At 39.4% G+C, this 13292-nt stretch overlaps 1 protein-coding gene across 1 annotated transcript; it reads left to right on the forward strand.

Annotated features, from left to right (window-relative positions):
* Positions 1–9256: 9256 nt before the first annotated feature.
* On the forward strand, positions 9257–10772 carry LOC6568988 (trichohyalin). Its single transcript, XM_032741086.1, has 4 exons — positions 9257–9284; positions 9391–9922; positions 9999–10148; positions 10412–10772. Exons 1-4 carry the CDS (start codon positions 9257–9259, stop codon positions 10740–10742), a joined length of 1041 nt encoding a protein of 346 aa, XP_032596977.1. The 3' UTR covers positions 10743–10772.
* The last annotated feature ends 2520 nt before the right edge of the window (positions 10773–13292 follow it).

Raw genomic sequence — 13292 nt, forward strand, 5'->3', positions numbered from 1 at the left:
CTCGAATTGAGTCTGCAAAGTTGTTTTTAATTAATATATCAAAGTTATCAACCCATAATATTTATTTTAATTAAGCAGCTCAATTGCTTGCCAACTTTTAAAAGGATCAGCAAACTTTGAGTCAACTTTTCACAAATACTATTTCACTTAATGCTCTCTCACTCACACCACCTTTCCCCCTCTCTCTCTCTCTCTTTCACTCTCTTGCTCTTTCTGTCGATTGCGATTGTAAATTGGCAGGGACAACTTGAAGTTGGCAGGCAAGCAGCTCAAAGCACTTAAGTTCCAACTGGTTAACCCGGCGAGCAGCAAAACTCTAAAATAGTTTCGAGATACGCAAAAAGTGGATTTCGGAATGTGCAAGTTCACTTAGCCTGATTGCAAATGATTGTCATTGGCTATCAGGCTGGCTAGAAAATATGAATGTTCGTGTGGTGTGTGTTATATCAAATAGTATTTGGGCAAAAATGTTCCTTTTTGGATATTTCAGGCATGCCAAATAAATAACATTCCGTATGGCCAACGGAAATGCAGTAACAAATATTTGGCAAAATAAAACAGCGCTCCTTTTGCCCACTTGCGCCGAATTGGGTCAACAAAAATGCTTGGGCTAAGTGCACTGAAAAGCCAACTCAGTTGTGTTCAATTTGTGCTTTAGTCACGTTCTTTCTTACTTTCTTTCATTTTTTTTATATTTAATTTTTTGTTATTTCGTGCAAGTAAGAAAGATGGTTTTCTTGAGCGGGCTCAGGCAAGCGAAAGAATCTGTACTGAAAGCTCTAAGCGGCTGTGATTGACAGCCTAAATACCCTGTTATTAGGTTTGAGTGGGTTTTCTTGGGTTGGGCGTGATGTGAGTTGTATTACAAAGCAAATGTCAATATGGGAATTTGGGCTTTAAGAGACTTTGCATATATGTTACTTAACATTGTGTTAACACTATGTGATGTTAAAGGATTAACAGCGCAGCATAAAAATGTAAGCTGTTAAAGGATTAACAGCGCAACATAAAAATGTTAATGCTCTAACATAATGTTAAGTTAAACGCTGCAACTGCAGCTCTAACAACATGGAAATAGAAAAGTTAGTTAAGAAAATGTTAACAATTGATTGATGTGAGCTTTAGAAGCATGTCTAATCTAAATTCACCGTTACTGCAAGATGTCTGTCTGTCTGTCTCTCTGACTGTCTGTCAAATGTCAAGTGTGCAACATTTTGGTGCGCAAAAAAGTATGCTATGGAAATTAGCTGAAAATTGAAACGTGTCAACATGTCTATTCGGTTTAGTGCTCAAGAATGTTATTCAAGCTTATGCCGGCCTACAAAGAACAAGCTACCTTCTCGCTTTCTCTCTCTCTCTCTCTCTGTCCCCCTTTCTCGTCCTGTCTCTCTCTGCAGTACGTGGACGGTATTAAAAGCCACTCAGCCGCTTTCAACACATGCGACACGTCAACATTCAATTTTGTAATGAAATTTTCATTATAATAAGCATGAGGCATGAGGCATGAGTTGATGAACACACTTCACCCTCCCCGCCCCTCCCCTCCCTCGACTGACTATGAGCTATGGCCTGGCTTGGATTCTGGGCATGAAGTGTGACTGTGACTGTGTGAGTGTGCCTTGTTGCCACGCCCCATGCTAAAGTATTCATGACATTAACTACTCCATGCCGCCCACTTTCGCCGCTCTCTCCAGCACTCTCTCACTCTCACTCATTCTCTCTCTCCTTCTCCCTCTCAGGTCCTGTTCCATTTCCTGCTCCCAGCTGGCTTTTTCCACCCAGCCCAACATGACCTACATTTTCTGGCTGGGCCGCGTAGCTAAGCAACCCCAGTTTGGCTGGTGTGGGAGGCGTGGCAGCTATACCCCAATAAAAAGCATACAAAATTTATAAAAAGCAAATATGTGAGACTGTTTTAGGCGTGTATGACTGACTACTTCATACCCTGTGTGCAGTTTAAAGCTACTGCTTTGCAAGCATATCAAAACCAAAATGCTGCAAATATATATTAGTTTAAACTTTCCTCTTTCCAATTTTATGTAAATTATAAATAAAATGATAAATTATTTGTTGATTAGTTTGCTCACCAACATACATATTGTGTGTGCAATCAAAACACCCTATTCGCAATACGTACAGGGTATACACACACACAGAAAGATGAAATGTAAAAGGAACCAGAAGCGCACGCGGCACGCATAGTCAAGTAAGGCAAGTAACTACCAAAAAACCAGCCTCCTCCCTGGCCCCTCCCTACAACCTGCAGCCATGCAGACCATATAAAAATTGTTTTCGGTTGCTTATTGGCAACAAATTTGCGTGCCGCGCATGCGAAAGCAGCAAGGAAGCAACAACAACAACAGAGCAGCGAGCAGCAGAAGAAGAGCAACTTCATTACAAGGCAAATTTGAACAGGATTTTGGGGCCCAAGCTCGCAATTTAACATTCAACTTTTTGACACTAGAAAAAAGGCCCAAAAGACGATACTCTAATAGAGTCTGAGTGGTGGGTGAGGGGTGTGGGGGGTGTGTTGGGGGGTGTAAACATTTAGAAACGTGTTGACAACTGAATTCTTGCGTACATTTTCATCTAGGCTGTGTGTAGGCCATCAATCACTTTGCCAGCAAACACACAAAAACAAACAAACGCAACAACAACAAAATATTCGCCTGGTTTCTGGCCTAAATCGAATTGGCCTCTTCCTCTTCCGCTTCCGCTCTCACTTCCTCTGAAGCGCTCCCCTGGTTGACTTTTGCACGTGCCAGCATTTTGTTGTCCATTTTGCTTGTTGACTTTGGCTGCCCAAATAGATCACACCCAAAATGTACTTATTCACAAATATTATGCTTCAATCATCAACAGTTTTTTTTCTTTCTTCTTTTTTTACTGGATAGCAACATTGATATATTTGTCAAGAGCAAACAAAAAAGAAAGTTTCGGCATTTTACGCACATCTAATTTAAGCATAGAAAATCGATTTGTTCGAATAAGTATCTATGTGGAATTTTTAAGTATTCCTTGTTGGTTGTGGAAGGACTTTAAGCTGGGAATTTGTTTTATAGACTGCAATCAGTAATGTTATTTAGAGTCCTGTAATTGACAGTTATGTTAATAACAGTTATGCTAAGCTGGGAATTTGCATTATAGAGTATAAACTGTTCATAACAGTAATGTTAATCGAGTTAATGTTATTTAAATGAATGTTCCGAATGTTATGGTAATCGAATTTCCGTTTCCGGTTCCGTAAAATGTTAGTTTTGCTGTAAAAATTATGTATAAATTCCAAATATTTTTTTGTATCCAGTCCCAGTATACACACTTATAACAAATCTAAATAATAATAATCTAAAAATAGTTGATTTTAATTTCCTGCTGTGTATTTCAATCTGTTAAGTAGCAGTTCCGTTTGCGGCCGTAAACAAAAAACCGCAACCTATTTCAAATTCAAATTACTATTCTAACCAAAGCCATAAAATGTTCATACATATTTCCCAGTTCATCACTGATTCCACTTCAGAGCTCGTCGCATGCTTTTATTAATAAATCCGCCCACACTCGTAAAAAAAGAGGGCAATTAAAACCAAAAGTTACGAGCTTTTTTTTGGCCAACACATGTCGCAGCAACTATCCGATGATCTATTACCATAAATAAATAGTCAGAATTGGGACAATAAAACTGAACACGGGATACAACTGGCGTTGAAATGCGTTTATTGATAAAACTGAAAGGCGATTTCAATTTTTATTGCATGCTTTTCGACGCGTGCTAAAGACACAAAATAAAAAAAATAAAAAAAACAAAGCCTGAGAAAATACAACGCAAAAAGGAAATTTTTACGAGCGTTGTTTTTTATGCTTCTCTTAAATTGCGTCGCGCAAGAAACTTGTGAGACCTTCAATCCCACTTCCCCTTCTTCCCCCCCTGTCGCTCACTAGGCAAAACATGTGTAACAACAGACGAAAATAAATTAACGAGCTGCTCAAAAGAAACCCAGAAACAGCCGCTCGCTCTCTGTCTCTGCATCAAAGATTGTTGGAGCCAAATGTCAATCAAAGAAAATTTTTCATTTGTCTTACGCGCACACACACAAACAAAAATAAATTCAATTTAATTGCAAAAAGTTTGCACGTTTTCTGTGCGCTCATAAATTAAATCTGTAGCAATTTTGCCTGTGCCCCTTCCTAGTTTATTAAATTACCCACAAAAGTCAAGAAAGTTGCGAGAGAGTGCAAAGGACACAAAGAAAACTTTTTTAATGCCATCAAATGTTAAACTAACAGAAAGTGTAAGCAAAGCTATGCAGTGCGACTAGCCTAAAAGGAGAGTGCGAGTGAGAGAGGAAGAGGAGCAGTTTACATAGGCTGATCGTATTTTAACATTATTGTGTGCTTAACTGTCAAAGTTAACATAACACGATCGTGTTGAGATAACATGTTGAGCACGCATTGCACAACATTCCACTGTAAAAAGCTCACATCAACAAATGTATAACAGAGTTTAAGAATGTTAACATTGCACAATCATGTGAAGTTAACATGGTGAGCAACTAACTTTACAGCAATTGTATAACATACTTGCAGAGTATTATGTTAACATGCTGAGCAATTAAGTTTAAATTACAACAGTTGTATAACAGTGCTTAAGAATGTTAACATAACACGATCGTGTTGAGTTCTTTTGTTCCATTCCATTCCATTAAATAAAGCTCCCATCCTTAAATCACCACAACAACTGTAGAACAAAGTTCAAGAATGTTACGGATTTGATCAAGTGTTAGCATAACCGCAACAACTACAACATGTTATGCATATCAAGTTGCGTAACTCTGGCAACAACAAGGGCCAAAGGACACATACTCACACATAAAGAAAACTTTTGTAATAGCATCAAATGTTGAGCACAAAACTTACATCGCATTGCAAGCAGTTTATTAGATAACTGAAATCTGCTTCTACTCAGCTTAGTTCCAAAGCACCATAATCAACATTTCGGGACAGGGAGACGCGGAGAGAGAGAGAGAGAGAGAGAGAGAGAGATAGATGGAGGGGACGAGGCAGGAGCAGGCTGTTCACAGTTGAAAAAATTCAAATTACAAGCAAGCCAAAAGGTTGAGAGACAAAACACAAGCATCTGCCAAAGGCCAAAAGTTCGAGAAAGTAACTCGAGCTGAGCCGCATAGAGTAGTACAAAAAATAAAAAAACTACAGCAACAGAAACTACTACCAAACCTGAAAGGAAACGCTTTGAAAATGAAAAACTTTTCCTATGAGGGAGCAAAAACTCAGGCAAGTGGAAATAAGAATGTTCAAAAATTTAGTGGCAACTGCCAACTGGAAATTGTCGTTAAGTTTTACTGTCGCTGCCTGCCAGGCCATAAGCATTATCAAGTATGTGGGATCTGTTAGTTACTATAATACACATATACTATATATATATAGATATGTCAGTAAGTGTATGCATTTATATGCATCCCAATGCTCCTTAAGAGACAATGGAAATTGAAAAAAGTGTTGAGCTGTTGAGGTTGGTGTGCGGAGTAAATGGAGCATGTGATTATATTTTTATATGCCAAAAAAACTATAAAGGAGCAATAGCAAAAAAGCATCATTTTATAATGCCAGCAAAAGATACGATAAAGTCTGTAACTTTTTTTTGTTATTATTATACAGCGATATTGCTTTTATATTGCTTTCTTAACTTCCTCAAGAAAGAAAAAGTTTAGTTCTGAGCAAAAAAAAGTGGATAGGAATAATAATGAATAGCTAAAGTTACATTAGTAAGAAATATTATTATAATATTCCATTAGAATGAAATGGCTAACATTTGTGAAAGTAAGGTAGTTTAGAGGAAGTGTCTCGTAGAATTTGGTAGGTAGATGGTGGATAGGATGATGGTAAAGTATTTTTTAAGTGTTTTCCTCAATTATTTTTTTATTTACTTTATTATTATTTATTATTTTAATTTTGGAAGGGATATCAAGGTATTTTACACCTCTGTATATTATATTCCATATATATTCCATGTTATAATCTCTTTTAACTATCAAACATATGTCATTGAAGTGTGTAGAGTTATCTTGATATATTTGTTCCTCTTTTTTTAACAACTGACTACAAATGCAATATAATATTTAATTTAATGCATTAATAAACGTTTCAATTGTTTGATTATATATTATTTAGAGTCCACAGTACTGCCACCCTCAACTTAAGCAAGCCCTTATGACCCCATAAGTGTAAAAAAAACCAAATGTGTAGGCAACCCTAAACGTAGAGACTGCGACGGCCCCAAAAGTAATCTTTGCTTGGTTGGAATGCAAAAAAACCACAAATTTATAGCTGCAATGCGGCCGAAGCGAAGCGTGGCATGCCACGAGAATTTTCAGTGAAACGTCGCAGTCATAGATACTCGTGAAACGTAACGCAAGTACAATAAAAATATATAACATTAAGGCAGCAACAGCAAAATGCTGCCAAGGCGACAACAACGACGACGACGACGACGACGTCGACGTCGACATAATGAGCAGAGCTCGAAACGGTTAACAAAAAAAAACAATTCGCCACAGCTGAGCCTGCCAAATGTGGGCCAAGCAGCAAAGAGCTCTCAGTCACTCTCTCTCTCTCTTTCGCTCTCTCTCCTCTTTTCTGCTTTGCGCTGCATATTCGTTTTGCAGTACCGTTTACCCGTTTGTTCTGCGGTGCTGCTTTGCATGGCCATTTGTTACGTAGTCCAGCGACAGCAGAAAAAACTGCTGCATACATCTGGGAGCTCGCTCTCTTTGCGCTCTTTGCGCGCACACTCTCTTTGACTCTACCTCTCTCCCTCTCTCTCTCTCTCTCTCGCGCTCTGAGCTGTTGCTGCTGCTGCTGCTGCTGCTGCTTATGCGTCATTTTTTCATGTTTCTAACCATTGCCAGCGCCTTTTCTTACCATATTTATCACGCATTCGCATTGTGAGCTACGCTTTCGCTGCCTGCCCGCCAGCCAACAACAATAATATTTTCGTTGCTTTGCTTTGTTGTTATTGTTGTTGTTTTTGTTATTGTTGTTCGTCAGCATTGCAGCATTTTACGCAGACAAGCAAAAAAAAAACAGAAAAGAAAATAATGCGAGAAAACTTTGCATGGACTTTTTTTCTTTCTTTCTTGTTGCTTTTTGTGTGCCTGGCATATTATTTGATGCTTTTACTTCCCACCTCTTCACCTATTGCTTCTTCTTACTTGTTGCGCTGACGCTGACGCAGCTGTCACTGTGGTTGCCTCTCCCTATCCCATTCCCACTCTCTCACACACACTCACACTCTCTCTCTCTCTCACTCCACCCGTCTGTGTGAGTTGACTTTTAATACTGCGGCGGACACTATGAGAGTATGTGTGTGTGTGTGTGTGTGTGTGTGTATATATACATGTGTGTGTATGTGTGTGGAGGCCTTTCATTTTACCTGCAAATTGTGCGTCAAATGGGAGCAGGCGAAGGGGTTGGCAAAAGGGAATTGGATAGCAAAGTGGAATTGCAGCTATTTGGGTAACATATCATTTGGAAAATAACTAGAAGCCGACAAGCAGCTTCATCAAATGCAGCCATCAACATCAAAGGTTAAAGTTGACATTTCTATTCATAGTCGAGCATAGTTGTTGCATGTGGCAAATCAACTTTCTCGCTGATTTATGTGCCATAATTGTGCGGCAATTTTAAAATGAGTTCGTTGATATTTTAAGCGTGCTGCAATTTGATTTTGGAAAAGTTTATTATTTGTTTAATGTGACTTTAGTGAAATTTAATTTATAGTTTATTTATTTTAATTGTTGGTAATTAATTTAATAATTATTTTTATATTTATTTAACATAGGAATAGTCTCATAATTTTTTATATTTATTGTGTCCGTCAGCAGATGGAATACAATCTACAAGGATATGTAATTCTGATTTCAGCTATTTTAAGCCACAGCAATTTGAACTAATGCATAGTTAACATCCGCTAGATGTTATGCTCTTACGCTCTCTATCTATCTGTCTCTCTCTATATATATATCTATCTCTCTCACTCACACACAGCACATCAGAACTCAACTGTGGGCAAACTTATCGCACTCGAGGCCTATAATTTTGTTTGTTGTCAGACGCTTTGTATGCAAGTCGCAATAGAGTCGGTTCTATGCTTGTCCTTTGTCAGGACACACCCGTTGCTAGTTTGCTACGTCACCCTCTCCCTCTGCTTCTGCTGCTTCTTCTCTTTTTGCTAGGACTTCTTCTTCAAACAGGAAATGCCGCTGTTGTAGTTGTCGTTGTCGGTTGTCGCTTGTCGTTGTTTCTGCCTGACTGCCTGGCTGCCTGTCTGCCTGTCGCAGCTTTTCATTCATGCCACGCCAGTTGACATAATGCGACACAGCCACACTGACATGCCACCCCCCACCTACCATCATCTATCACTTTGTGCAACTTTTGCGCACAAGTTTTTCTTGTCGTTTTCGTTTTCGTTTTTTTTTTTTTTTGCCTAGGCACCCAAGGCCTGAGAAGTCAACTGCCAAACTGTGCCACTCACCCACTCCCCCTCCCCCTCCTCCTCCCCCTGCCTTTCACTCCTCTCTTGACGCCCACGCCCCTTTCACGACTTTGCATAGTACAAACATCTAACGCCCACTCAGCAGCCACGCCCACTCTGCAGCCACAAGCATACGCATGTTATTTTTAGCACACACACACACCCACCCACCCACACACGCACACAGTGTGTGATTCTACACCCCACCAACAGCGCCTCCCCTTCATCGTCCTCTCCTTGCCTAAAAGGACTTGTGAAATTTGAAGCTGTGGCAATTGTTGAGAAAATCTTCAAATTATTTGGCAACTCCGTTGAATGCATAAGTTCCGGGCCACTTTAGGAGAAGCACTTTTGTAGCACTTTATGGAAACTATAGGGATTTCTATTTTAAGCTTTGAGTATTGTTATTTGGGTGCTTGTTAGAAGTCGGTTGTGGCTATGCAGTGTTCCTTTGGGAACACTCCATCAATTTTGGCTTCTTTATAAAAATGATCTAAGAGTCTTTCAATATATCTATAAGCACTTTTGAAAGACATCTGTCGAATAGATTTACATTTAATTTTAGATGCAGTAAGTATAAATATTTCGCACAGTGTAGTTTTGCTAAAGAATAACGGCACTAGCAACCGCAGCAGTTGCCAAGCAACCCAAGTAAAAAACGTATTTAAAGTATAAACAAAATAAATTAGTTCACATGCAGCAGGCACAAAGATGCAACGCGATGAGGCAACACTAACCGGTAAGCAAAAATACATAAATAATAATAAAATCCTTTTAAATAATATAAAAAATAGATTTTACACGCACACGCGATATACAAATCGATAATGTAATCCAAATACTAGAGAGCTCCATTGGACGTCTGAAAATATCCCTAATGCTGCCCAGATTGGCAAATGATCTGGATCGGGTGATGAACCAGTTGCGATTCACCTTCTACGAACCGGCCAGAAACCTGTTGAGGAACATGCTGCATTTGGATGTGCTCAAAATGGAGGAGTTCAATGCTGATGTTCTGCACATCATCGACTATTTTCAGCATCATTTTGACATCCACGAAATGTTTCCCGAGTTGCTCGAAACTCTCTCGATTCAGGATCGACAGCTGATCGATGCATTTGAAAATCTTTTGAAAGTTGCCGAACGACATTTGAGACGCACTTCCCGAGCCGAAATCAATATGGAACGAAAGCTGCACATTATGTTCCAGGAGCGGGAAAGGGTTCAGACACGCATCGAGTATTACAGAAAGCAGCTGAGATCCAAGAATGCGGTTCTACGCTGGAAACAAGCAGCTAGGCGGATTATACTCGAGAACCAGGAGAATGATTTGGCCAGCAAAAAGTGGAAGAATAATGTGCGCATCCAGAACGAAATGTGCGTAGAAAAGAGAGTTGCCAGAAAGACCTATCACTCTACTCCTTTGCTTGCTCTTCTTTCTGCTACTTTACAGTGAGAAACGCAGTCGCATTTTGGGGGATAATCACAAGAGCAGCCTGGAGAAACAGGAAGAGCTGAGGCAGGAACTGGACAAAGCACGCCGCGATTACGAGCTCCTCATCCAAAAGAATGCGCAGAGGGAGAAGGAAATGAGAGCGGAAAAGTAAGCTCAAAGAGAGAAGGATAAGTTAAGAAGGGGTTTAGTATTTGAAATTTCCTTTATATTAATAGGTTTTAAGCAATCAAATGCAATTTATATTATACATAAATTAGAATTATTAATTGCATTTAATTGCTTAAAGCTTATTATTCTGGTGAAGATGGATTGTATTAAAACTTTTTCGGTATTCAATATCTAAAAATACTATATCTAAAAATATTATATCCTCTAAAACCCTCCTCAAATATTCCCTACTCTTGAAACAGAAACAAATTACTAATTCAACTGGAGGGCATCCTACAAAAGTATGACAATAATATTGGTGAGAAATTGCGTGAAAACCTCCAACTGGAGGATCAGTATAAAGTGGCCAAGAAGGAGTTGGATGATTTCATGGTCGACTATCGCGAGGAAGAAGCTATCTATAACAGAATTGTGGTTACCCACGAGCGGGAGGAGCAGCGAAAGCAACAGGAACGCATTCTCATCTTTATGATGAATCGGGCTGCGCGAAAGATACAGAAATATTATCTCAAATGGCGCCGGGACCAAAAACTCAAAGCTCGCAAAGCTAGAAAATCGAAGAGGAAGAACTGAGTAAAGTGAAATAGTACTGAAAAATCGGAAACAAAGTTGAGAACTATGTTAAAAGAGCTTGACATGGCAGCTCTATATTCTTGCTAAAATTCATGATTTTCATGTTGAAGTTATAACCTTAAAAAGTGTTTTTGAAGATGGCTCAAACTGTAAAAAGCCATAACTTCGTTTTCAGATCCGATTTTCAAATCCAGGTCTTCTTCACCATGCTTTGACCTCGAGAAAAATACTACATTTAAGGTTGAAACACACATTTTTATGTCGAAATAATTTAGAAATTCTAAATACAATTATTTAAACAATAAAATGCCATATCAGCATGTAGCCACTCTTTTATGTTTATGTCCCCAACATTAATCTCATATTTTTGCATGAGAAGCCGTTGAGCAGTTTGGGAACAGTTTGGGTGCATTAAGCGCTAAGCTGTCATAAAACTAGTTTAATGGCTTTCTTTTTTGTCCGCTTCTAGGTGCTGCCAGTGCCCGTAAAACTGTAGTTTTTAGAGGCATATGGAAATCAGCTTTTAGTGGCTCTATTAAAATGCCATCATCCGCATCGTTGTAATTGCAGGCAGTTTACTTGCCGCTGACAATTAGCGCACTTTTCCACAGAGAATTTTGCGGCTATTTTTTTTATGGGTCGTAGTAGAGTAATTAGCGTTATTTCCCTATTTCCCTAATTTGCCCATATATGCTATAACAAATGACATAAGGCACAATTAAATCGAGCCAGTAGTTTGCGGGAATAGGCCTAATTTCTTTAAGGTTCGATTTCGATAAGTAATCATTTTATAGCATAACCTCAACAAATAATTCCAAAAATTGAAAACCAAAGAAATTTCAAGGAATTTTTGAACGCATTGCGACGCAAGCTTTGGCGCAAGAGAGAGAGAGAGAGATGGAGAAAGAGAAAGAGAGAAAGAGAAAGAGAGAGAAGAGAGGGGGGCGACCAAACGAGGAGGGCAATTTGGGTTTTGGGTGCCGCAATTGCTTATGGGGCTTCTTCTTCTTCTTCGCTTGGATTGCAAAATGTTTACCCAACACATTTACACAAACACACACAGACAGACAGTCTGAGTGATGGACGGAAGAGAAAGAGAAGAAGGAGACGCAACCCAAACCGAATTTCATGGCGAAAAATGGCGCATTGCTGTCGTCCCCGTCGCCAGTGACGACGTCAGCGTTAGCGTCGCTGTCGCCGCAGCCGCAGCCGTCGCAGTTCTCAGTTCCCTTTACGCCAAATGTTGCTGCATTGTTACTTCATTTTTCGTTTGTAGCCCCTCGTCTAATTTGCAGAGGTTAACATACTTAACTTGTTGGCATGCGTTCGATATTGCAGCAAAAGAAATAACAAGTAAAAAACACCATTGCGACAATTTGATGCGGCAAAAAAAATTACAAGTGCAAAAATGGACGCGAACAATGAGAAATGGTGGCAAATGACCAAAAGGGGGAAATTGCATGACATGCATGTGTGTGAGTGTGTGTGTGTGTGTGTGTTGTTATTTTGTATGACTGCTCACCAACACACTTACATACATGTACATATGTATGTGTGCATGTCAAACTATCCTTCGTTCACTCTGCTTCTTCCCCCCACTTTTGATCTGTATAGCTGTAATTATCTGACATCATTTAGCCAACCGGCCAATGGCGCCGGCGCGCCCGCTTTGCAAAATAATCATCTAATTTCATTTTTTACTTTGCTTTTCCGTTGCGTTTACGTACACAGCAGCAGCAAACGCAGCAACGGGTGGCAAAAAGCCCCACAACACAACGGAGAGCGCATGTAACCGTTTCGCTCGTCAAAACCGCTTCGCTCAAAATTGGCTTGCCTGCAGCAGAAGCAGAAATTATGTTAACCATTACAGCCCGATTGAGCGTAACAGCGGCACAAGCAGCTCACTTGAGTTGCGAAGAGAGCGCGTACAGTTCATTTGAGTCGCTAACAGCACGAAATTAACATTTGTGTGCAGCCAAACAGCAGCACAACAGTTCGAATTTATTGTAGTACGCTAACGGTTTTTAAACGGTACAGTTACAATTGAGTTGTCAACCGTTACGGACGCAACGTTCTGATTAGGATCGTGAGTTATACCCTCAAAAAATATACAAAAGAAATATATATTCAAATATTTGCTGCAGAGGACACCCGTGAGAAAGCAAACAGAAAAATATAATAATTTACACAGAATAATGAAACAAATATTTGTATAAACCGAAATCGAGCAAAAATTTTTATTGTATATATATATATATTATTAATAATAACGAGTGTGCGCGCGTGTGTTTCTTCGCCTATTTATTATATCGCACAATAGAAAACCCCGAACAAAAACGAAAAAAGAATAAAACGCAAGACGAAAAATTATACAAAAATTCGGCAACAAGAGCAACAACAACAGCAACAGCAAGAAGAAGAAATTGCCACGGCGAAAGAAAAGTAGCGTCGATGCCGACGGCGACGCCAACGTTAACATTTTTATTGTCGCCTTTTTTCTGCTCATCGCATTCTCTTAGCTTGATTTCCCTCATTTCATTTGTTCTTCGC

Source organism: Drosophila grimshawi, unplaced genomic scaffold (genome assembly GCF_018153295.1).
Source record: "Drosophila grimshawi isolate 15287-2541.00 unplaced genomic scaffold, ASM1815329v1 contig_1367, whole genome shotgun sequence".
Classification (NCBI taxonomy): Eukaryota; Metazoa; Arthropoda; class Insecta; order Diptera; family Drosophilidae; genus Drosophila; species Drosophila grimshawi.

Coding starts and splice junctions, on each gene's coding strand:
- LOC6568988 (XM_032741086.1), top strand. CDS start 9,257: ATGCAACGCGATGAGGCAACACTAACCG. Junction 9,285..9,390: donor CGATGAGGCAACACTAACCG/GTAAGCAAAAAT, acceptor TCCAAATACTAG/AGAGCTCCATTGGACGTCTG. Junction 9,923..9,998: donor GTGCGCATCCAGAACGAAAT/GTGCGTAGAAAA, acceptor GCTACTTTACAG/TGAGAAACGCAGTCGCATTT.